The sequence below is a fragment of the Carettochelys insculpta genome, chromosome 8, assembly GCF_033958435.1.
Source record: "Carettochelys insculpta isolate YL-2023 chromosome 8, ASM3395843v1, whole genome shotgun sequence".
Classification (NCBI taxonomy): Eukaryota; Metazoa; Chordata; order Testudines; family Carettochelyidae; genus Carettochelys; species Carettochelys insculpta.
The window spans coordinates 34803341-34829330 of NC_134144.1; the positions used below are offsets into that span (position 1 = coordinate 34803341).

A 25990-nucleotide genomic window follows, 5' to 3' on the forward strand; every position below is an offset into this window, starting at 1 on the left:
CCTATGGGACTCTCTGCATTGCATCATTCATACAATATCTTTGAAGAGGATGGGTCTGCTTCTGATCTCATGTACATTGCAGTGCTCCAGGAGCAACAGCAACGAAATCAGTGGTGTGGCACCTGTTTTACGCTGCTGTTAGAACAGAATAAGGCCCAGGTGGTGCTTTCCTGATAGAAAATATGATGAGTTCAAAGTATCTTGTTCTGAAGTTTCAATAAGCAATGGTGCTGTATCAGTGATTCATGTCACTTTGCCAGTTTCAGTGATGCTCCACTTTGACTGATTGAATTAATCAGCTTAATTAAATGGCAGTTACATTTATTTTATTGCTAGGTAATTTTTCCAGTTTTACAAAGAATATATTTTTTTCTCTGATTTATTGGAGTCTACACAAGTCTGCTATAATAAATGATACAGGACCATTATTCTGCTAGGATACCTATGCTATATTCTGGGTTTTTTAAATGCTGAGAAATCTTTAGGATTGAATTAAAGATTGTTAGACTACAAAATGTTATGGGCAAGAGCTTAAAGGCATTCAAGGGTCTTGCAAAGGAATTTGTGGATCATGAGAAATACTCCAATGGGATTGAAATAAGCAAAGGTCTTAATATACCTATGTACTGAGTGAGAGGTACATCTGGAAAATGAGAACTTCTCAATTTTGGATGTAGAATGTAGCTCTGACCCTTTCTGTCATGACTTCAACTTGATGAGTTTCCCCAATCAGCAAATGTAATTGGCATTGACCAATGGTCCCTCTAATCTTTTCTACCCCTGCACAGAATGTTTTATGTGCAACCGAGGCATGCGCAAATGTGCGCCCCCAATAGGGACACAAAACTTAGCTGCGGGTACTCTGCTAATCACCTGGGCGGCATCTGAATCTCTCCTGAGTGGCCGCACAACCCCGCAGCTTACAGGAAACACTGGTGTTGACAGATTTCTGTCTGAAGTAAGGAGTGTTTATAAACAGAAAAGAGATACTAGCCTTCCTTTGCTTTATAAGTCTCAAAGAGATGGGAAAGAGTGGAGGAAGCAGTAGGTAGAAAAGAAAGACAAGCTCTCATTAAATTGCATTCAGTTACAATGACAACGTGGCATTACAGTTTAGTAATATGTTATCCTGTGCTATACCAGCCTCTCTCTAGGCCAGTGTTTCTTAAACTTTTTGAGCCCATGGAACACCAAACAATAATAATTTTTATGCAAAACACCTATGAAAATAAATCATCACACGCCACACACACACGTTGGCTGACATCACGCCGCTGACTGACAGCATAGCCGCCTTGCCGACAGAGTGCACGCGCTGCACGTCATTGCTAGTTGCTAGGCTGCTGTGTAGATAGGAGAAGACTAGAGGCGAGGTGAGGGTAGCAAAACGTTAGTCAACCTTGCTGTATTGCCAAACTACTACCGCTCTTGAGAGATGTAGAAAAAAATTGTTTCAGTATTTTCCATTACCGTTACCATCCTAAAATGGTTCTTTATAGTAAAACTCCGAATTATTTTTCCAGCACTCATGGCACACCTGCTAGTTGCTCATGGAACACCAGTGTTCCACGGAACATTGTTTCTTAGACTACGTTCTAGACTTATCTCACTGGGACAGAGAGCCAGGTTGGTAACAGCTCTCATACACAGTGCTACTAAAATAAGTGATAGCTACAGCTGTACAGTCCTAGTAGAGACCAGGGTGAAGATGACCTACCATTGTTAGAGACAGTTTACTTTGAAATTTGTTGAGTAGCAGGATTCACATTAGAAGTGGAAAATATTTCTACAGAGACTGGGCCCTTTGAGTAATGATAAATAAAATTATATCCCAACAAGATTCGTTTACCTGTGGACCATTTCCCAGTTTCAAGTGATAACCAAAAACAAGTTCAAGGTTCACTACTTTCTCCATGTTTTCCTCACTTCCACTTGTAGAATCCTATGACAGAAACGCAGGGTAAGAAATTATGTTTATTATGAGTCTCTCTGAATTAGGGTATGTCTACATTGTGCAGCTTCCAGTGACAAGGCTGTGTCAACACTGCCTTGTTGCTGAAAGATAGCGTGTGTGAACGCTGCTTGTCGACACTTTAGCCAACAGAACATTCCCGCCCTCAGCTGTGTTCCCTCTAATTCTTTCCATCCGTGGTCAGAATAAATATTGTTATGTGCACTGAGGTATGCGCAGACGTGCACCACCAATAGCCGCTGTGGGCACTGTTCCAGTCAGCTGGACAGCACCTGAATCTCTTGTGGGCAGCTGCCCAATCGAGCAGGAACACTGAACCCCAGGGCCATCCCTAGGCATGTGCAAAATAGGCAGCTGCATAGGACACCTGAAAATAGGGACACCAAACACACACCCTATGCAGCTGTGCGTATTTGTATGCCTAAATATGGCACTACCTACCCTTCTTGATTCCTCTCTGCTCCTCTCCTCCAGCTGGTCTCTACTGCAGGCAGCAGCATGGGTGCCTTCTCCCTCCACTGCCCCTGACTTCCCCAATTCCTCTCAGCCGGCGGCTGGCCACAGCAAGGGCTCTCTCCTTGGTGGTGGAGGGGAGCCCTCAGTCTCCATGGCTCTGCTCTGGCCCCAGGCAAGCCCCTGAGCACATGTAGAACCTGTGTGTGTGTGTGTGCTCGTGCGGGGGGTGGGGGAGGGAAGGGGGCAGTCCCTGCCCTGGCAGAAGCTGGGTGGTGGGGAGGAAGGGAAGCTCCTAGCCCCAGGTCCCCATTAGAAGCCATGCAGCTGAGGAGGGATAGAGGGAGGGATGGAAGCCCTGAGCCCCAAGCCCCTGGCAGAGGCCATGGGGGGGACCCCAGACCCCCAGCACAAGCTGTACAGAGGGAACTGGGGGAGAAGGCAAGCCCAAGTCCCAGCAGATGTCACACGGGGAGGGGGGCTCATTTGCATAGGGCCCCATAAAGCATAAGGACAGCCCTATCCATCCTCTATGAGGGGATTTCACTTTGTCAGGCTGAGAGTGCTCCTGCCAACAAAGCAGCGTTCACACTTTCATTCGCTGTGGCAAAATGTTGTTGTTCATGGGTAAGGAGGACTAGGCACCTGTGAACGACCAAAGTTGTTTTGATCAAGTGTAAGAGCAGACATACCCTTCCTGAAAAGGCTACACTTAACAGTAAAAATTAAACACCCTGGTCTTTGTACCCTGGCCTTTGTCATCCCCTAACGAATTCCATATAAGAACATAGGCATGACCATTTTGGGTCAAACCAAAGGTCCACATAGGCCAGTATTCTGTCTTTCAACAGCCGCCAACACCAGGTCTCCAGAAGGTATGAACAGAACAGGTAATCATCAAGTGATACATCCGGACCCATTCCCAGCTTCTGGCAAACAGAGTTAGGAGACACCATCCCTGCCCATCCTGGCTAATCGTCATTGATGCAACAATCCTCCACACATTTAGCTAGATCTTTTTTGAACCCTGTTATAGTCTTGGCCTTCACAACACCCTCTGGCAAAAAGTTCCACAGGCTGACTGTGTATTGTGTGAAAAAATACTTCCTTCTGTTTGTTTTAAACGTACCGTCTATTCATTTCTTTTGTGACCCCCTACTTCCTGTGTTTTAAGAAGGAAACAACGTTTCCTTATTTACTTTTTCTACAACAGTGACGATTTTACAAACAATCACCATATCCCCTCTTCTCCAAGCTGAAAAGTCCCACGCTTAGTAATCTCTCCTCAGTCAGTAGCTGTTCCATACCCCTATCCATTATTGTTGCCCTTTTCTGAACCTTTTCCAATTCCACTACTTTTTGAGATGAGGCAGCCATACCTGCACACAGCATTCAAGATGAAGGCATACCATGGATTTATATAGAAGCAATATGATATTTTCTGTCTCACTTATCCCTTTGTTGACGATTCCCAACATTTTGTTTGCTTTTCTGACAGCTGTTGCTCATTGAGTGGATATTTTTAGAGAACTATCCACAGTGGCTTCAAAATCTTTCTTGAGTGGTAACAACGAATTTAGACCCCCAACATTTCATATATACAGTTGGGATTTTGTTTTCCAATGTTCACTACTTTACATTTATCAGTACTGCATTTCACCTGCCATTTTGTTGCCCAATCATCCAGTTTTGTGAGATCCCATTGTAGTTCTTCGTGGTCTCCTTTGGACTTAACTACCGCAGATCCACATACCAGAACTCAGACATCAGCTAATGTTACACTTTATACACTGGCAGCCTCTTACAAGGCCCGTTGCAGTGAGGTGTTGAGCACCTTTCATTTCCACATAAACCCATTATTTTCCAGAACAATGTCATTGTGAGCAGCTGTCCATTGTACCTGGGATTATGGCTTGAAATCTCCAATGAAGTAAACAATTTTGGCCTTTCTTTGACTGAATGATGGACTTCCCTTTGAGTAGGTCCAACTGTATCGCTCTGCTATAAATTATATCAGCTATAGGGTGTCTACTACTGTCTGCTTAGCTCACAGAATTCCTTTGGTTTGATGTATGCAGTTTAGTTGTAGCCATATTGGTCCCAAGAGACTAGAGAGAGAAGGTGGTTGAGCTAATATCTTTTATTAGACCAACCTCTGTTCATGGAAGAGAGAATTTTCTTACCACAATTGGTAAAGCTTGTCCCCTCTCACCAACAGTCATTGCTCCAATAAAAGATATTAACTCACTCACCTTCATTGAAAATAAGCTCTAAGAGAGGTTAATCTTAAATCCAAAGGAAGGACCATGGAGGAGAAATAGACTAGGTCTATCTTTATTGGTGGCCAACCTGCTGTTTCTTATACCACAAGACCCAAAAAGTGCATGGTTTGTATGCAGGAGTCTTAAAAAAGGATATAAAAAAATGGCTGCTACAGTTTGAACCTCTCTAGACTGGCACCCCCAGTACCTGACTAGAGCTGAATAAGAGAATTTGCCAAACCATGTGAGGTCAATATTGTCTAGCAGTATTACCAACACTTCCGCTGCTTATTGTCTCTTAGAATGCATTTAGGGGTAAATTAGAGCTAAATAATAGCAGCGAAGACTGAGAGATAGGACTAGTGGCTGTAAAAAAACTTTATGGACCAAGGGAAATTTGGCCTCACCGATGATAAGTGGACATCTGGCTAACTAAACTCATGCCAGACCATGGATATTACCAGACCAGAGAGTGCCAGACTAGAGAGGTTCAACCTGTACCGTACATAATTATTTCCCCTAGTAAGACAACAGAGAAAAGAATGATGTGCTTTTAGTATATTACCATGATATGTTAACCTGTAAGGCATCCTTCTGTTGTATAATTCTTTGAAACTCATTGAAAGATTGTATTGTTGCAATATTATTTGTTCTGATATGAACACTTATATTGCTAGGTTGAGCTCAAAAATCTGCCAAAGATAGTGACAATGTAGATGTGAACTCCCTATTAAGTGTGAGGCCTAGTGTCACCGTTTAGGTACAGAAATAGCTACAGAAGGATGCCTTGCAGGTTAACATATGATGGTAATACATGGGCCGATTGTAGCCCCCTTACTTGCATCGGTGAGCCGTTACTCTCATCAGTAGCCCCACTGAAGTCAAATAATAAAATCAATAAATACATACTTGCCTTAATTAATGGTGGGAAATGGAATATGTTTAGGTAATCATGAGTTAACTTCTCAATAGCAGTCTGCAAAAAGCAAGCAAACCAAATTGTACAATAGTTAATCATGCTCTAATAGCATAAATTGATGACTAAAGAAGAGCACAGTGTGGGTATATAAGGCATGCAGGGCACACAGTGTTCTCCATAGACAATCTTAATAGACAGTTCCGTTCTAAAAAGAGACTGTAAAATGTCACCTTCTTACTCACCAGATCTGTCTCCTTGGAAGTATTCAGAGTCAGACCTGCTTAATTTAGGGTCTCTACACGACAGCGGGGCATGTGCTTTCATGGATGGGGAGACAGATTTGTGCTAGCTCTCAGCATCACTGTAAAGATGATTAGCATAGGTGGCAGCTATCTAGGAGGTCTAGGTAGGCTTGTACATAGCTGGCTAGCTTGTGTGGCTGCCCATGCCACACTGAGCTACACTGAAAGTTTCAAAATACTAGCTCAAGAAGAAATAGTGCAGGTCTGACGACCTGCATTAGGAAGTGTAATCCAAGTTGCAGTGTAGACATACCTTCAATCACAAATACATCAGAACATAACAGCCATACTGGGTCAGACCACAAGTCCATCTATCCCAGTATCCTGTCTTTCAACAGTGGCCAATACCTGATGCTCCAGAGGGAATGAACAGAAGAGGTAATCAACAAGTGATCCAGCTTTTGCCACACATTCCCAGCTTCTTACAAACAGAGGGTGGGGACGCCATTCCTGCCCATCCTGGCTAATTGCCATTGATGGACTTAGCCTCCATGAATTTATCTAGCTCTTGAATCCTGACCTTCACAACATCCTCCAGGCTTGTACTGGTTTTTACTCCTGTTAGCCTCACTGAGCCTCCTCAGCCAAAAGCCACTCTCTATTCCAGGGGCTCGCAACTTTTTTGTTTTGGAAAAGAATCTGGCTTGAAGTGACTTATGCTTTAGCTGCAATTGGGGGAGGGGACCTTCTGTCCCCTGGCTCTGGGGAGGGGCTTGAGAAGGACTGAGAGGGCTTGGGGCGAGGAAGTGACTCGGGGCTTTAGCCCCATCAGGCTGTGTCTCAGCACTTCAGTCCTGGAGGGTGCCTGGGCTTCGGCAGCCCTGCTTGGCAGACTCCCTGAAATGGTTCACAGCCACCACCCTGAGTGGGATGCAATCCCCCAGTTGGGACCCCCTGTTCTATTCCATGTTCTGCATCCATTTATTTACCAAGTTTTAATAAGTTTCACCGATCACTCCCTTTTCAGGACATCACACCTGTCATCAATGGAACTACTTGGAAACAATGATGTACAACCCATAGAAATGAGGTATTAATTTGGACTGCAGTATCTTTATTGTTGTGCAGTACAATGTGAGTTGGTAGATACTGGTACGCATATACCTGCTCTCAGGAATGTCCCCTTTTTTGAAAGTTCAAATATGATAACCCTAAGAATAGAGTACTCGGTACACAAAGCAATTTTAAATTAGAGGTGATTGGTGAAACTCAAGTTCAGAGATTTCTGCTCAAAAGATTTTTGTTTATTCAAGGATCTCTGATTAAGTTGGAACTCTTGCTAAAACATAAGATTTCCAAAGGTTTCAGTTCGGTGGGAGATACTGTTAGAAGAGTCTTGCAATATTTTTGATTCCTTGCCTAGACACAACCAGAAAATACAAAGGAGTATGGGCATTTTGGGGAGGAAAAAAACAACCAAACACATCAAACACACATCAAGGTTAGCAGCCTTTTTGGCATCTCAGAAATTGTTTAGGTTTGCTCAGATGCCTATTGAAAGCAAGTTCTGGGTATGACTCCTTTTCCCAAAAAGGCTTTTCTAACCTCAGCTTTAGAGCTCATATTATGCTGGGTAAAACTGATGATTTCTGTCAGCATTTACACTATGTACTTTTGTGATTATGAATATACGTTGTTAAGGTACCTTTAAATGAATGATATGTCCTTTGGAAGTAATTCCCATGTCCTTTAAATCTTCTTCTTCTATAAGAAGCAGTCGTTTTCCAGTGATATGATTTTCCTTAAACAAGTTGGCATAGACACTCATCTCACCAGAAGTATCACCTTAAGATATGAAAGGTTATTCAGAAATCCATAGTGCTCTTCACTAGAAAAAAAAAGTTGAATCTGTGAGCTATATAATATATAGTTTACCTGTTCTAACAAGCTGGTGCAGCCAAAAGTACTGTAAAATATAAAAAACAAAAAAAAACATTTTTGAATGTCACACAATTAAAATGTATAGCTTACTAAAGCACCCTAAAGCACTCAAAAATGTAATGCTTATTATTCAGTTTTAATACAAGATTAAAAGTCTTTTTAGTTGTGGGACAGAGCTATCTTGCAAGAGTGTTTTTTCATATACATTTCCTTCTGCTTTGCAGCCACTTGCTCAGTTTATTATGGCTTGTTAATTGCTATTGCTCCTGAAGTAGGTTTAACTATTTGTTGTTTGATGAATGGGAGGAGGAGCTGAGCAGCTTGTACCATTACTACTTTACATTGGCTTTTCAGTAGTTAAATGACCACATTGTACATCGTGCATCAAAATGCTGCTAAAAGGGATAGTCAAATCACTGTGATAACACTGCCTGTTTGAGGTGAACATCTCAAATTTCTTGCTTACCCATTAATTTGAACAAAATATGATCTAAGCTGGCACTGTAGCTAGTCCCCAATAGCAATTACATTTTGTATTTTATATGAAAGTGGTTTTCCATCTCACCCATTTAGGCATTTAACTTATAATGAATTCCAGTCCTGATGGCTTGGGCAAAGGGGTTATGATGTTTGCAGTCCCCTTTATTCCTGGCACTGGTGAGGTATGCATTCTTAGAGCACCTCAGTGTTGCTTGGCTCACATTTTTGACAATTCAGCAGCATATACCCCAGGGACTGCTAACCTCCCCAAGCCAAATGCTTTAACAAGTCTGTGAGCATGTGACCACTTCACCAAGGCTGATGAAGTCCTTCCTTTTTAGGGACAGAGTGACTGAAAAATTCCTTTTGGAACAGGAATTATAAAAATATACAGTGCTGGAAGCTTCTCCACAGCTTTCGCAAACCATTACACTCTAAATTTCATTTTTTATGATGTGCATGAGGTTTCTTTTATAGCTACCTCAACACAATGCAGACTGAATTAGGACAAAATGCTTACCACATCTTCTTCGGTCCACGCACAAATATCAAAGGAAGGCAGCAACTGCATGAGAAATACGAATGGAAAAGAGTAATATTGCTCTTCTTGTTTGATCATTTACTCTCCCGCCCGAAATTTTACTCCAGTGTCTGATTTACTCTTCAGCTAAGTCTATAAGTCTCCTAACTGTGAAGAGGACTGCCCCTATTATTCCACGGATTACTACATGAAGTGCCATCCAAGTAGTGTTCCTCAAACTCGTGTATTAGACAAAAGAATCCCAGGCCAGCTTCAGTGATATTACACCAGTGATGAGGGCAAAACTATACAGGAGATCACGGAGTAACACAAGCATTCTGGGAATTTTGTCACCACCTGCATCCCCGCAAGTGGAGCTCACTAAGTGCCTCTCTCTCCTTGGCTTTTACCATTGCTTTTACTATCCCTTCACTCCAGTAGTGAAAGGTGTGTCTTAGTCATTTGCAGTATCAGCCGGGAGAAAGGTTTTCTCTTGAGTGAACAAAGTGGTCACTGCATAACAAGGAGAGCACAGATGACTTGGGACTAAGCCATGGCAGCTAGCCTTCCTTACTAATTAATATACAAGGTTCTTTGCCCTCTTCTAGCCCTTCGGATGCTGCCTACACCTGCATGATCACTCCATCCAGGAGCTGTGGGTGGCACTAAACCTGGCAAGGACACTTCACAGCCAGCTGAATGCTACAGCTCCATGTATGGTACGCCTCCTTTTATGGAGGATCAGGATTTCCATCTTGAAGTATGAGGAGATCAGAGCAAGACTTATTTGATACATATGGGGATGTATATGGCAGTGAAACCCAGGAATGGCTTGACGATGACAAAGCTCTCCCTGAGACAGTAACCACCATCTAACCACCTAGAGAATGGGTTTTCTAAGCTTTTTCATCATCTCCTTAGTATTCTGTTAATTATCTGTATCTGAATTGGCAGTGCCACCCAAACTCTCACCCCCATAATGTGGCTGCAAATTTATTTAATTACTTAACTGCCAAATTGTAATTCAGATTTCACTAGTCAGCCCTCAGTCTTTGTGGTCTCCTTAGCATGTGGGCCATACAAACCTACAAACACCCTTGTGCCCAACTGCTTAGCAGTTGAGGTCCCTCTTCTCCAGAATTCCTCTCAGAAATGAAAGACCTTGTCAGCCACCTCCAAGTGTTCACATTGTTACCTATTAGTCTCTTCCTTTTCCTGACCCTGCAGACGGTGGGACAACAGGCCCAGATGGCTCCCATAATGACTTCTACCCACACTTGTGACAAGTCCTTCTGCTCTTCCCACATGGACACCCACTGATGGATTCATGACTGTCCAAAACTTTCCCGTGTCCTGAATTACAGCTTCTTCTGAATGCTGCAAGATGCACAGAGGAAAGCAACTCCCTCTCAGTGGCTTGGCCCATCTCCTTCCATGGAAAATTCCACTCCCACCGCAAACATTTTATTAGACTAATCCTGTGTATCTTTGTGACAATCAGTTGACCCTCCTCCACACCTGCCTTGTTACCTACCCATTTATGCCCTAACTCTTCTAGGGCAGGAATGGCTTCCTCAGATGGGCAAAGTCAACAATGCCTGAGCGAGGTGATCACTGGAATGGGAAGATGGCTTTGACTGCTACCCAGAAAAGAAAGTTCTCCTTGCCCCCTAACTTTCCCACGCATGGGCAAAGCTTCATAACCCACCGATTACAAATCAGGAAAATCCAGAAAAGACTCTTCTCATGACAGTGCTGAGGGTGAAAGGGGTCCACCTATTGCTGTCTGCTAGGAGCGACAGCATTTGGCAAACCATGATGATCCTTGTGAAGGCAAGGATCCACAATATTTGCAATAATTAATAACATAACTGCCCCTTAAATTCCAAAGGGGCTGGTGTTTTCCTATCTGTTGGGAACCTTGGGTTTGCTGTACATCAGCTGCTGTGTTTCCTTTTGTATTCTACCATTGCACAAGTTCAATATTCCAGTCTTGCTTAGACGCAGTCACTTTCCAGATGATTCCCATTTTTTGGAGAGGAAAACTAGTGATGTAAAACATTAAATATATTTACAAAGAAATAAAGAGAAAAAAGGGGCAATGCCACACCTTGCATAATATAAAAAGATCAAAGCAGAAGGCAATAATCTAGCTCTTTAACAGCAGCAATTTACACAAGAACACAGAAGCATAAAAATTTACTGTCAAAATGTTTATTGCAAAATAGAAGTTTCGAACAAAGAAAAGCAAAGAAAAAACTTCACATCAAAATAAGAGTTTATGACACCAACTGAGAAAATTGAATACATTACATATTTTAAATTGGAAAACCAATCCACACTGTGAATAAAGCAAGACATCACATGTTAAGTGTGGTGAAGAAAACAACTGACTACTGAAAGGTCTTACCACAAGAGGGTGTAACATTGCACGTTCCATAAAAAATAGCTCGTCAGTTTACACCACTATTGTTTTGGTATAGACTTTTCTCAGCATAGTATTTCAGTAAGAAGGGATGAAGTTTTCTAACACTGTAAAAATACTTTCTATTCAAATGTCATCTGCTCACACAGAGTACAAATAGAATCATCCTATATTCAGTGCAAAACATTTTCAAGAGTGCATAAGCAAGAAAATGCAGTGGACTATTCCTGACTTTAAAAGTCACCAGAATATTTTGCATAGTCTAGAAAGTGTTTAATGTAGGTAATTGGTATTACAGTCCTGATACTAAATCTTCACACACCAGGAACTTCTATCTACACTTCATAGTGTCAGTGTGTACTAAGTTGAAGTCTGGAGATGGATGGTGGCACTGGGGGAAATGCAATCCTCTCCAGATTTCTACTGGTAGATTTTAAGAGCTGTAAAAATTATTTCATGTCCTGTAAGCATATATTGCCACACAAATGTTGGAAGAACAGAATGGACTCTCTATTGGCCTGCAAGTTGGAGGTCTTACTAAAATCCTGTAAAAAGCTGTTTTGTTACAAAAACAAGAAATAGCTTACTAAAGATGTACAGTAACTTTGCTATCTTTTAGCTCTTTTGTGTATGTGGTGGATTTACTGCTGCTGATAGCAATATAAATCATTCACGCATCAATATTTAAGTCAAATAACTGCTTTAAGATCTATAAGAAAATGAAATCAATACCGAACAAAATACTGCAAATAAGAAGTGAACAAGTCAAGAACATGACCACTGCAGTACTTCAGATCTCATGATTCAATAATCCCCAGGATCTAGAAGGAGACTAAGTCCAAGTATTACAATTAATAATGAAGGCCAGCTGATCAAGTGTATCCCAAAAACACTCCACAAACTACATAAGCTCTGAAAGTAAAGTCCTTGGATTTAAGCATCAGATCTCAGAGCAGCTGTTATTTTAAAGCATTCTTGCTATCACAGTCGGAAAAGTGATTACATTAAAATAGTCTAATCTCTGAACTTTTCCAAGACTGAAAGAATGAGAACAGGGATAGGAGTCAGGAAATCTTAAATTCTAATTCCATTTTACTACGTGGCTTTGGATAAATAAAAGCAGCGAAATTCTGAGTTAACTCAGGTCAGAAAATATGCCTTACTGAAGCCAGTGTCAGCTTAAGTATAATAATCAAGTAAACACTCAAAGTTCAGATTTGACCTTGACTTTTCTAGAGCAGCTTCATCAGCTGTGAAGTAACAGGACACTTTACCTTATCTACCTCATAAGGACCTGGAAAGATTCATTAGTTAACTTTTGGTTAATGCTTTGATTATGTGACTTGTTATGTAACTGTTAACTATTATTAGCAAGCACGGTAGACACTGGAGATTACATGTCTAGAAAGATTAAAAACCAAGTTTAATCCTGTAAGTATTGCAGAACAAAACTAACTGTGGAAGATTAAAATGGTTTTGTTCTGCCTCTGTATCAACAGAACTGTCAACCAAAATCTTTCAAAATTAAAATGCTGTATAATGAGGTTGTTAGAAGCAGATTATCAGCTGGATAGTCAAGCACAATTTATTTTTGACTTGTAGAACACGTTTGGCATAAAAGTCATTGTGGTAGAATAAAAAAAATACATCTTTACAATGTCATTTTTAAGCCAACCTATTTTTCTAAATATAATACTCTAAAGGAATCACAATAGGAAAGTTTGGGAAAAGCTGTGAGCTTAGTAGATTTTTCTTTTACAACAATTCTAAGATCGTTAATTTGAACACAAAAGTAAATGTTTAGAGAGTTATTTCTTTATTTCTGAAAATATCTTTATCAGAGCTGGCTAAAAAGTAAAGAGAATTCATGAACACGTCAATTTATTGTGCTCAGCTAACTCCTTTCTCCCATAATGGGAGATGCATGAGAATATCTGTTCTTAACAAAAAAAGTGATGTGATGTAGTAGTGATGGAATATTTTATTAGGTGCAGATTTAAATCAAGAAGTGGATTTCAACATCTAATTAAAACCAACACGTGTATAAAGTGCGTGAACATTATTAGGTGCTTAAAAAGTGCAAAATATTAGTGCTAAGAGGAGACATTTTTTTTTTTGCATTTCTAAACATACTGGGTTGAATTCTGACTTTACTTACAGCCATGCATCGTTATACTAGAAACAAGGCACAGTAGTTTAAAACAGATACACATACTAGATTGCACAAATCCTTCGATGTTTCCTTTGTGTGTGCTACAGAGGTTATAAAAATAATGTTACTACTGTAGCTGTTAGCAGGTGCAAACTTAAAAAACTGAATTTACATTGGTAGGTAGCTTGTTTGCTGCCATTTTTATTTAATTTGTTGCCCTCTCTCTATTCTCTGTCCCTCCCCACACCTTCTGTCACTTTGTTCAGTGCTCCTAAAATGCTATTACCACTGATACCGTAGCAGCAAATTTCATTTAGATTAGATGTGATAATTCTCCCAATAAGCAAAACTGTCCACTATTGAAATTACAAATTCTTACTAGCATGAAAAAATTGCTCCATATTATCACCAAACTAACTTCAATCCAATGACTTTGAACCTGATAGCCAGAGGGTGGAACTCACCTCAAATTCTATACACTGTATGCAGTTAAGGGCAAAATTCTGTGATGTGCTGATTATGTTTAGCTCCAGCTGAACTCAAGCATAGCTGAAAGCACTGAGTGCTTTGCAGGTGATCAGAATACAAGAGGAAGCTAGCTACTTTTCACCTGTGAAAGACTGCACTCATCACCCTAGAAAAGCTCATTTTAAAACATCTCAAAAAGCTTGTTATTTCTAAATAGCACACTATATTGTTCTAAACTCTTGGAGAGCCAGCTTCAGACCCTGCTATCATTTAATGATTCCACTTCCTAAGATATTTAGGCAACATTAGTCACCATTTTTCATGAAAGAAACGCCATCAACCCATGATATTTAGGAATTTTATTATCCTCTTAAATCTAACTGAACATGAAAGTAACAAATTTCTCTCCTTTTTTGTTTTTTCCCCCCACTTTTTATTTGGCAAACATTTTAAAATGGGCCTTTTTTCTGCAGCTATAGGATGAAGTGTAAAAAAGTGGCAATATTTTTAAAGTATCAGGGGGTAGCCGAGTTAGTCTGTATCACCAAAAACAAGAAGTCCTGTGGCATCTTACAGACTAACAGATATTTTGGAGCATAAGCTTTCATGGGCAAAGCTCTTTGCCTATGAAAGCTTATGCTCCAAAATATCTGTTAGTCTGTAAAATGACACAGGACTTCTTTTTTTTGAATATGTTTAAAATGATTTCACAGAAGAAAAATGGATCGTTAAATTCTAGAGGATACTCTTCATGTTATCACTGAGAATTTAACTTAACTCAGTAGGAGAGCCCAAACACTTTTAAAATGTTTACTGGGAAGGACAGTGATAAATGGTTTAAAAGTTACAGCAAAATAAAACATTGCTATAAATAATCTGGACCAATTTTGTTCTCAGCTAAACCAGAATAAATGCAGAGTAAATCCATCAAAGTTGATGAGATTTCCTGGATTTACACCAATGTAACAGAAAACCAGTGAGTGTGCAGACTACAACAATGCGATTAGGTGGTGAGATTTTATTGTAAATGATTGCACGAAAAGCGAGAGAGAGAAAAGAACATAAAAACAAATTACTTATGACCAGTGGTTGTCTATATTCAGTTACTGTTTCTTAAACTGTCTGAAAGGGCTTTATTTATCTCAGCTCTGCTTGTCCTTCTTAGATTTTATGATATCACAAGATATTTCTTTGAAAATTACTGAGAAATCACAAATTTAGCCAACGACTTTCACAGTAGTAGCCAGAAAGAATGAATTGTATAGGAAAAGCCCAAAAAGAAGCACAAATATATTCATATGATCAACAATAAAACAGGTAGAGAAAGCTTAAAAAAAAAGAGAGAGAAAATTAATGGATGTATGTTTAAGGAAAGTAAGTGTTTAAGTTTTCCCATTGTTTTCAGATCTTAAAATGTATCCAGCCACAGAAGTTTCTGTAATCAAACACCAAATATGACAGCATAAATGTGAGTTGCAGATGTGTGTGTCGGATTTTTAAAACCTTGATTTGTTCTGAAACTTTAGCTCCAAATTTCAGTAAAACAAATATAAGTCAGCACAATCTAAAAATCAACAAGATATCTTTTTAACATACAAATACGACTGGCCTAGAAAAAAGTACTGTTTTTACTTTTGTTTCTTTTACAGGGTTTAAAACAGACAGGATGCTTTTTATGAAACTTTATTGCTTTGCTTTGTGAGAATCCAATTTTAGACTCAATTAGCTTTCTAATTTCATTCACTAGAATCATCTGTATCATCAAAATCATCATCGTCATCATCATCTTCGTCTGACCAGTCAAATTCTCTGAAACCCACAGCCATGTCGATTTTCTTTCCCTTTCTCATAGAGGTGGTTTTAGAAGAATTCTTTTTGGCTTGCATGTTTATCTGCATTCCAGAATGCAGGACAGATCCTGCTTGGTTCATAGAGAAGATATCCCCAAAGCCCGTCATCATCAAGGCCCGCAGACTTTGGTTCATGCCAGCTACCTCCCCGTTACTTGTTGCTGTGATCTGACATGACATCTCTGCACTGTTTGACTCCTCTGTTTTAGTTTCAAAGTAAGACTCCTGAGACATTCTTGCAGCAAAAGGTAAGAAAAGCTATTCAAAGGAGGAAGGACAGAGTAAAAAGGAAAGTTAGAACCAATTCAATTCAAGGAAAAAGACACTACCAGATTAGTTAGCAATAAACAGAAAGCACACTTATTAGTGAATCAAAACACGGAGCTCAAGTAAGAATCCATTAAAACAGACTTGGCTTACATTTTTTAGAAATGAGAGAGCAAACCTACCACCAAACAGTGTGCAAAGAACCATAGTAGCTTAGTTTGATGTTGAAAATAGGCTCCATCTTTTGAATTTCTCATTATGTACCACCCAAAATGGGCTATAAACATTTCTCTAAGCCATGTGGACTTTACCACAGGAATCTAGGTAAAAGCATTGTTTGAAGTGCTTAATTTTAGCTTTCAGAATTGAACAATAACTTATCTCAGGATACAGAAAGAACCCACAAAAGTCCAAAGCACAGACTGAAATGTTTATCTGGAAGTCAGAATATACCACAGCAGTAACATGAATATACAGCTCCGGACAGACTGAATGAGTGCTTTGTTTGCCGTTTGCAGCCATGATCAAAGGAGGGTTAAGGATCAATCCTGCAACTGTTGAAGTCAGAGATACAATTTTTACCACCTTCAGTGTAAGTAGGAACAGGTCTCTTTATCTGGATTATTAAATTGCTTCTGTAAACTTTTGCAATTTATGTTGTGTTTTTCACAGGTATCACTATATATTTGTTGTGTTTCTTTTTACCCTGATACCCAAGCATTGCTGATTTAATCTCCACCTACATATCATGGCATTTTCTTAACCTAGTTTGTTGCTTCCATTTCTTTTTTTCCTAACAGAATAAAGATGTCCTCTGGAGCTAAATCATGATTACTGCCTCTTCAAGGAGCCCAAGCTAGTAACCTCTACAACATACCTGCTCTCCACAGTGAGCAAGAGTTGTGTTTGATTCAAAATTAACCTACTAAAGGAATTATATGCTATTTCTTACTGAAATGGACTTCTTTTCCCAGAGATGTTTTCCAAACATACATTGCTTTCCAGACATTTGCCTTAATCTAATCACAACTGCACAGCCTGTCTCCTTTTCACAATTTGTTACTGGGAAAATTATTACAGTGGGGTGTAACATATGGAAATCATTCTCCTAAAATCACAGAGCTCTACGAATGATATGATGCCTCCTACTTAAGCTTTAATTTTATACACTGCAAGCTGTATAGGAAAAAAAAAATCACACAAGTCATCTTCTACCATAAAATCTTACTCAGCATAAAAAAATCAAGGGGTCCTATTTATAGGGGTGAAATTTTGAGCATAGTTTCGAAATGCCTAGTTTATACTCCTTCTGTGGCAGAGAGTGATTATTTTCAGTCCAAGGATGGGGATTTTAAGCACATCAGGATCCTCCTTACAGGTGGGAGAAGTCCCCCGTAAACATCTACAAAGATACTATACTGTCCTCTTCAAGCACTTTTGTAAATCTCACCTCTGTCATGATGGCAACACAACATTTGACAATGGCTAAGCAGCTGATGTGCTGTGACTGGTGCTCATTATGTTAGGTGTAATCACCTCACTGTTCCTTGTGTTCCCCCATGTATTTGTTCTATCCACCTGTTGTCTCTTGTCATATGCAAGGACAAAAACCCAGATTTTTAAAGATGTTTGACTGTTGCTGCACTCAGGGTGCTTCTACACTAGGAACTAGCTTCAAAGTTAACTTCAAAGTTAGGTGCTACTTCGAAGTAGCCTTCAGAGAGTCTACACACATTTTCCCAACTTTGAAGGCCCTACTCTCTTCCAGGAATGGAGTACTGCCCTACTTCAAAGTTTAACTTCAAAGTAGGGTGTGTGTAGACGCTCAACTTCGAAGTCTGTTACTTCGAAGGTGTACTTTGAAGTAAGCAATTCTGAAGTTATTTTTGTAGCGTAGACATGGCCTGTGCTGCAATGCTCATCTGATGTAAAGACTAAAGTCATTTTCACAAAGGAGTTGGGCACTTGCCATTTTAAATCCCACTGGATATGTCTACAGTGCAGTTCAAAACCTATGGCTGGCCCATGCCAGCTAACTCAGGCTGTGGGGACTGTAACTGCTGTGTAGAATTCTGGGCTCCCATTGGCACCAGATGCTAACATCCTTTGAGGTGGGAGGGTCCCTTTGCTCTGGCTACAGACAGACCCCAAAAGTCTACACGGCCCTTTAGCCCGGCCCCCAGGAACTCAAGTTAATGGGCACAGGCCAGACAGGGGGTTTTAACTGCAGTGTTAACTATACCCACTGGCAGTCAAGGAGCCCAAATGAGACATAGGCATTGCAATGCTGAGTACAGAAATGCCTAAAGAAATGCCCTGCCCCTTTTGCCTTTGGCCCCTTTTAAAATCTGTGTCTAAGAGCTCTCGGGGAGCACAACAGTGTGCAAAGAGTGAACACTGATCTAATTAGTGCCCCAGAGGAAGCTGATTGAGGTAATTATCTAATCAGGCTGCTGGCTGGCTGGATAAAGTTCAATTAGCCCATGGGTCCTCAACAGAAAAAGAGGCGCAGGAAATGCTGGGTCAGGGGAACAGTGCTAGCTGAGCCCAGTCAATGGAGGCCTTAGGGAAGAGAGACTTCAATTCCCCTCAGTCTGGAGGGAGAGGGCCAAAGAACCCTCCACATTATAAACCCCCTGCTACATGGGACTATTGTGGCAATGGCTGAGGAAGGCCCACTAAGAGGGAGAGCAAAGGGAGCAGGTGCCCCCAGGCCTGGCATTTCAAAGGGTCCAGAGCTCCAGCTGCTGAAGTAGCAGCAGCTGGAGCTCTGGGCCCCATTTAAACACCATAGAGTGCTGTGCTACTGCTCTGCACGCGGCTCTGAGGTAGTGTGGGGGAGGGGCTCAAGGATGAACTGCCCTAAGCCCTGTCCCTTTTGCCTTTGGCCCCGCCCCTCCCCCCTTGCTCCCAGGCCCATGGTGGCTGTCAGGACTGCTGGACAGAGGGAACATAAAAGGGTGTTGCGAATGTCCAGACATGGAAATCCACACAAATTCTGTGAGGAACAAAGGACACACTGATACAGGGAAGAACTGTCCTTATGTTATGAGTATGCAACGCCTACCACAAAAGAGCACGGCTCCATGGCTGTGTTTCTAGGTGCAGACACAACAGAAATCCAAAATGTTTTTTCATGGCCAGACCTATGAATGTTGCAATCTGAGTAACACTGAATTTGGTGGACCCCTTCATCAATCTCACCCAGCTTCCTTCCTTTAGTACAGCCAGCTCAGAAACCTAACCATTCCCTTCTCTGCGCCCTTTCCTCCTTCATGAGTGTGTCCTGTTTTTGGAGCCAGTGTGTGAAGCTGGCATGTTTTATTTTCCAGGTCAGCCTCAGACTCTTTTGTGCAGCCAAGCTTTGCAAAAGACTCTGCAGCTACAGCATATCAGACCAAAAATGTGTTCCTGCACAAGACAAAGCAGAGAACAGGTTCATGCAGGTGTGGGGAGAGACTACAGCCAAGAGAAGAGCTGTTCAGGACTAGCCCCTTAAATGTGGCAACCATCTAATCAGCCTAATTCAGCTAGTTTCCCTGCTTGTGTTCCTGTATGTTAACATATGCTTCCCATTCTCCTCAAATACATCATCTTGTTTCTCCTACAGTAGACTTTTGGCCTTCTGGATGGGGCACGGATCTCACCCTTCAAAATCTATGGAATCCAGAGATCTTTGAGGAAAGAATCTCCAACCACTGCAGATCCTAGTACTCCTGTGCTCCTCTCTGGGGCGCCTGGCTGGCATTACAGCTTCCTCATGCTTTCCAGGGGACCCCTACATTTTTGCGTTCGTGGGCAGCCAACTGCATGGACTGTCAGTAAACGTTGCTCATTAGTAAGGCTATGATTTAGTCATTGGTATTTTGAAAAGTCACAGACAGATCACAGGCAGTAATGACCTGTATGACTTTTACTAAAAGTAAATGAACAAATCTCTGCTTCTTGGCCCCACTGCTGCAGAGAGCTGCTGCTGCTTCAGTAGTGGGAACTGATTGGCCCTGGTTGCCTGCTGCTTCATGGCCGTGGGGGCTACTGCTCATGCCAACGCAGTGACCACTGCTCCTTGGCTGACCTTGGGGGTGCCTTGGGACCGATGCTGTGATGCTCCCAGGAATTGCAGCTCCAGTAGTCCCCAGGGTCAGATGCAATGGCTACTGTTAGGGCTCTCCCAAACTGTAAGCATCAGTTGGTTACTGACAAATTCATAGCTGGAACCCAGACCTGCTCACCTACATGTTAATATTGTTTAAGATAGGTGATAAACTTGTAGGAATGTAGCAGAGGGCAGCTTTGTTAGAAGTGCATCTACCCACGAAAGCTCATTACCTAATAAATAAATTTGTTAGTCTTTAAGGAGCTACAGGATTGCTTGGTTTTTGTGAAGGTGTGCTTAGATTGTATGAAATGTTAAGTGGCTACATGCAGTAATCTTACTTGTAGCATATGTATTCTGTGCTGGAAGGTAATAAGAAAGCGTTGCTTTATAACTAAAAATGTGTGCTATGAATTTGTGAATCTGGGCAAGATAAGTGGTTTCCCTCCCCATCAGGAAGGATTATCAAGACTAAACTGGCCACTGCAGGATACAAACTTTGTTGATTGCCCTGTCAACCCCATGATGTTGTTACATTCAAGAGCCCTCATCCCATCAGTTTGAACTCTGGGAAAAGAAAAATTCTCTCTTTGATGTTTGGCCTCTCACCAGGACTGGAGTGAAGAAACAAAAGCCACAATCTGGGTCAACCTGAATTAACCCTAAAAGACATTCGGCATTGACCGAATATTTCATCTCTGTCACTACAGATTGTAATTTATTTGTTCTGATGTTGCCTACTTTTACCTGTAAATAATGCTGTCATTTCTTTCTCCTAGTTAATAAGTATGTAAGTTAGTTTACTGCAGGACTGGCTACCAGCATTGACTGTGGTATGACAGCTTAGGTATGAATTGATCTGGGGTAAATGACTGGTGCCTTGAGACTGGAAGCTTGTGATACGTGGTTCAAGTAAGCACTAAATTCAGTATGCTTGAGAGGCAAGACAGACTTGAGTGCTCAAGTGGCCTGTGCGTGAGTGTATGGTAAAAGGAGGACAGTGATCCAGGAGTTCACATTTGTTATTCGGCTGGTGAGGTCTAATCACAAAGTATGTCACATCAGATTGGGATGTCTGCTTTGCTTTTCAATATTTTGCACCGAAGTTTGTAACCAGGTTGTGAAGCACTCCAGACAGAGCGTCAGGCTGCTTTTTTTCTGGCTTTTATATCTGTTCATATTACTGAAGAGAGGAGGCAGATACCCTGACTCTGTCCCTAACTGCCACCCAAATTTGTGATGCCCTGACCACATTAGGATGCATCTCCCATGAGCAGTGGGGGGCGGGGGGGCATGTTCCACAGATCTAGCTGTCTCTATGCTCTACCTAATTTTATTTGCTCTCCTGCATGTCTCCTCCATGCACAGTGATTCTTATCTGCAAGTGTCACCACTTATCAAGAGAACGTTCAGCAGTGCTGTTTTCCATATGGCTAGGAATAAAATATTTCTTTTTATCTGTACATTAGCACCGAAATGAAGCTACTTTGCTAGGAAGAAAGCAACTCTGATAGAACAGGGCAAGGTTTTGTCTCTACGGAAATTTGAAAACAAAGAGTTTCAGCTGTACAGCAGTTCATTAACAATCTGGAAAAATAAACCTCTGTATTTTACACTGTTCTCAATCATTTAAATGCAGTAAGAGAGGTGGGTTAATGTTATGCAGAAATTCATGTTAAGCAGAACAGCCTTAGCACAATGAATTCTTATTTCAGCAATGCCAACTAAAAGTGAAAAGTGGACGTGATAAGCAAGTACAGCATAAAACAGCCCTAGGGCCTTGCTCACAAAAAGATTGGCTCATTAAGACTGTGTCTCATGCTGTGTGGTGTGTAGGAGATGGCCCACAGCTCAGTTCCTGGTGTTAAAGCACGCACATAGATACTGACTTAGAAGCTACCGTGTCTGGATATAAGAAAACATTCATTCTTCATCATTACGCTAGTACATGTTCACAGCTGGAACATGTGCACAACTTCATTCATATAAATGCCAATACACTGTGCCTCAAAACTAAGTTGCAAGTAAATTAGCTAGAATCAATATTCCTATGTAAGCTTGTGTATTAGATTCTGAACCTACAGAATAATAACTGATTGCACAAGGGAATGGTAAACACTATAAACTCAACTTGTTATTCATTTTGATTAATACTGAAAATACAAGCAGAAATAGGACTGTAATTTTCTTAAACAAGTGTCACAATTACAATCCTAAGGTTAACTCCAGTCCAATGTAAACACTCAGGGCCTGACCATGCACTCTGATTTTTGGTAAAATTTCAACTGAAGTCAATGGGAGCTAAGCTTTAGTAAGGCGCTAATGCAGAAAAATTATTTTCACGTATATATGGAAATAGGCCCATTCCTTTCAGTTAATAGAATAATTTACATTTGCTAGTACTAACATGGTAATCAGTCCTATACTGATTACTAAACGCTCGAATCCCTACTCAAGATTTGTGGCCTTTGATACCACGAGAAGACATCAGTTTAGGCTGTGCTCCATGTAGGGTGAGTTATGAAACACTCAGATACATTTTTGAAGCCCTTTTCTGCATTGAATATAGTTACTACTGTTAGGACAACGTATATTCATTAAAGTCAACAGAAAAGTTCTTGTTGTCTAATGAGAGCAGGATTATGCTTTGATTGAACATACAGGTTTAACACAGAAAAGAAAAATGTATGAAGTATCACAATAATAAAGATGAAATGCAGTGCATATTTTTGTTGCTGTATCACACTGTTGTCAAGATTAACACTAATATGGACATATATAGACTGTGCTGGACTCTCACTTAAGGCCACCAATTTTTAAGCTTTGAAATTCAGTTAAATCAATGGGAAAATGTGTATTTATTGATGGCACAATATGGTTCATAGTTAGTATCTTGTGTGTAATGCACTAAGTGAATTTTTAAGAGTCGTATTTGTATTGGCTAATACAAAAGGCCATAACAGCTTGATAGGACCAAATGGAGAAAACAGTAGAAATCTTCCATTGAGATTGCCCTAGTTTTGCTCAGACAATGCTCCAAATGTTTTTTTGCAGTCTGATGAAACATTAAATTATTTTACTTACAGGAGTATTGGACTGTTCTGTTAACTTCTGCTCCCATACTCTCAAACGTCTTTCCCGTTCCTTTAGCTCCTGCTCTTTAAAGCTCAGATCACGCTCCAGTTTCTTTAGCCTCTCTAAGGTTGCCTCAATTTCACATCTGCAGAGAGACAATTTGTTAAGTCTTGTCTTTTTCTGACAGATATAAATTGGTCATATTTCCCATGCAAACATTAATTAAATTGGAAAAGCTGAAAAGTACAATACTAACTCAAGCAGTACATTTAATTATCTTCAAACACAAAGCCTTTCAGAGCATTAAAAACAACTGGTAACGTTTACACTACAGGATAAACCAGAATGTCTTCTTGTTTTTTTAAAAAGTAAAATCCCATCTCTTCTTTTAATATAATGAAATAGGTACTATTAGTGAAAGAAACTTAGTTGTAAGTGATAACGGGACAATCACTAGTATTGCTGTATTTGTAGGCTAATGGCCCCATTTGCTTGGAGTTTATAACTTGTCCATAAATATTATTTGTGCTGAACTTTGTTATACACAGTGTCAGTACAGGACTTTTCCCATCCCAATTTCTTAAAACATAACCCCACACAAATACTTTTTGGTCACACTACTTAAAATGATAGAAAGTTGTCGGTCACACAGTTTGGATTCATATCCAAACTTCCCCGGCTGGGGTGCCTGGATACCAGAATTTGGTTTGGACCCTTCTACATTGGCCTTACTTTGATTTTAAAGGGCTATTGAGTTTTTTGAGGCCCAAATCTTAATACATCTTCACACTGCAATTAAGGTAAATGACTCATAAGAATGTGAATAAATGTGAGAGATGAGTAGATAAGGAGGCATAGGAAAGGGATTTTCAACACTGTTCTTACAATGTTTCATCCATGAGGGTGGACTGAGTTGCCAGATTCACAAATTTTCTTATGGCTTGTCCAGTCTAGCATCAAAATGTCTCTGGATGGAACATCTATCAGCCCCTTTGGAAGACATTTAACAGCCTCTCTTTTATAATATGTACACTACTAGGTATATAAAAGAGATGGGCCAATCAAATAATTCATTGATAAGAATCCAGGTCTTTCCTTGGGATAATCAAGAACAGATTTGATTTGTACATATTTCCTCAACATTCTAAATCGACTAATGCCAAATGTAGTATGGACTGTAGACTGCTGCAAATCGTGTACCCTGATTTGCTGCAGATCGTGTACCCTGATTGCTGCCTCAACTATCCAGTATTCATGCTGACTGGCTGGTCACATGGTATTATTTCTGCTCTCTCAACTCTCCTAGAGTGATTTCAAGATGGCCACATAAACACTTCGGTTTGAAATGCTCCTGAACAACTATTCACAGTTTTTCCACTCCATGAAACAATCTTGCAAACATTTGTTCCCACAGATGTTTTCAGAATGCAAATAAAAGAGGCTGCAAACACTTGAACAAAGTAAACTGGGGGTTTATTTGAAAGAATGTAAATACTTTTTTTTTTTTCCAATTTTTTCCACATCTAGCATAGGGTGATTTAGTTACCACACACACCTGAAGCACCTCAGGGTGAACATTTGTGAAAGCTCACATACCATTGCATTTTTAAAAAAAATTATTAAGTAATTTAAATACACAAAGCTGTATGCTTCTTGTCTATAAGGAATCTGTGTTGGAATTTGGTGACCATCAAAATCAACGTCCATCACTTGGGCAAGCCTGCTAACAAATAAACACCACCACTACAGAAATTTCAGTCCTGCCTGGGGGCATTTCTTGAAGCACAGACAGCCGATCATGCTGATTTTGCAGTTAATTTAGTGGTCAAAACAGATGTCCATCCCATTTATTTTCGTATATGATCTTAGGCACAAATTTATCTCAGGTATGGTGGGGTCAGTCATGTTCTTTGTGGTCGCATAAAGCCTGAGGCCATAGAATCTATAAACATAAAGGAGAACTCAACCCAAATTTAAAAAAGAAAAAAAGGGGCATTGAATATATGAACTAATGCAAACAGATTACTGGAGCTGAAAGCTTGTCATTTTTTTCCTCAAGACCATAGGTGTTTCAGAGTCCCTTCACCCAAAGCTAGCTTTTGAAGATCCAGCAAACAACATAACCATTGGTCCCTTGATTTCCAGGAAGACCTCTCATCTTGGAGATCTTCCAAAAATTGGTACAGCCAGTTCTTCAGAGGAGACAGGTTATCTGTTTTTTTTTTAAATTAAAACAGCGAGTGTTTTTAAAGAACCAACTCTACTAAGTATTGTGTAACTTAAAAAGACTGAAAATGATAAGAACAAAAACACTGATGACATTCCTATTCTAGCATACGTTATGTGCTCTGTATATTATTGTATCTACTGTGCGTACAAGAGGACAATTAGAGGACACTTGTTAGCATTGCTTTTGTTGGTTTGTGTCTCAACTTTATTGCTACTTATATGTACTTTTATGCATTTTAAAATATGTAAATTATAGTTTTCTTTTAAATAAAATTCTGTAACAGGAAAGTCCTGGTAACAATAGCTTTCCATATGTCAAAAGCATACTGTGTACTGTAATTATCTCTCTTCATTAGACAGAAACGTCTCTTATAATAAAAGGTCAGTCTGCAAAAACAGCTGCATTCTGAAAAATAATTCCACTGTATATAATAAAACAGTGTAATTAAAGAGAAAGCTACCGTACATTGCCCAGTTAATGAGTCTGTTACTTCATAAATATAGCAGCTTGAAACATACATTATAAAACATGTATCTAGTTCTGCAGTTTGATCTTGCTTGCTTGATTTTGTTGAACCATCTCATCCTACAGTCTCAGAGAATATCCCTTATTCTAAATAATACAGACAAAAATCGTGAC

At 40.2% G+C, this 25990-nt stretch overlaps 1 protein-coding gene across 3 annotated transcripts in view; it reads right to left on the reverse strand.

Moving 5' to 3' along the window:
- Nucleotides 1-25990, reverse strand: part of MAP3K20 (mitogen-activated protein kinase kinase kinase 20) — a 134664-nt gene that overhangs the window by 22068 nt on the left and 86606 nt on the right. For 2 of the 3 annotated variants that reach the window (XM_075000662.1, XM_075000661.1), the window contains exons 11-12: nucleotides 23131-23266; nucleotides 10964-15941 (exon numbers count right to left, since the gene is read on the reverse strand). In XM_075000662.1, coding sequence (XP_074856763.1) covers nucleotides 15570-15941; nucleotides 23131-23266 — 508 coding nt within the window. In that variant the 3' untranslated portion in view covers nucleotides 10964-15569. Of the gene's footprint in view, nucleotides 1-1849; nucleotides 1943-5599; nucleotides 5663-7552; nucleotides 7693-7782; nucleotides 7814-8788; nucleotides 8834-10963; nucleotides 15942-23130; nucleotides 23267-25990 lie in introns of those variants that run through there. The other variant, XM_075000664.1, reaches the window with a different exon arrangement.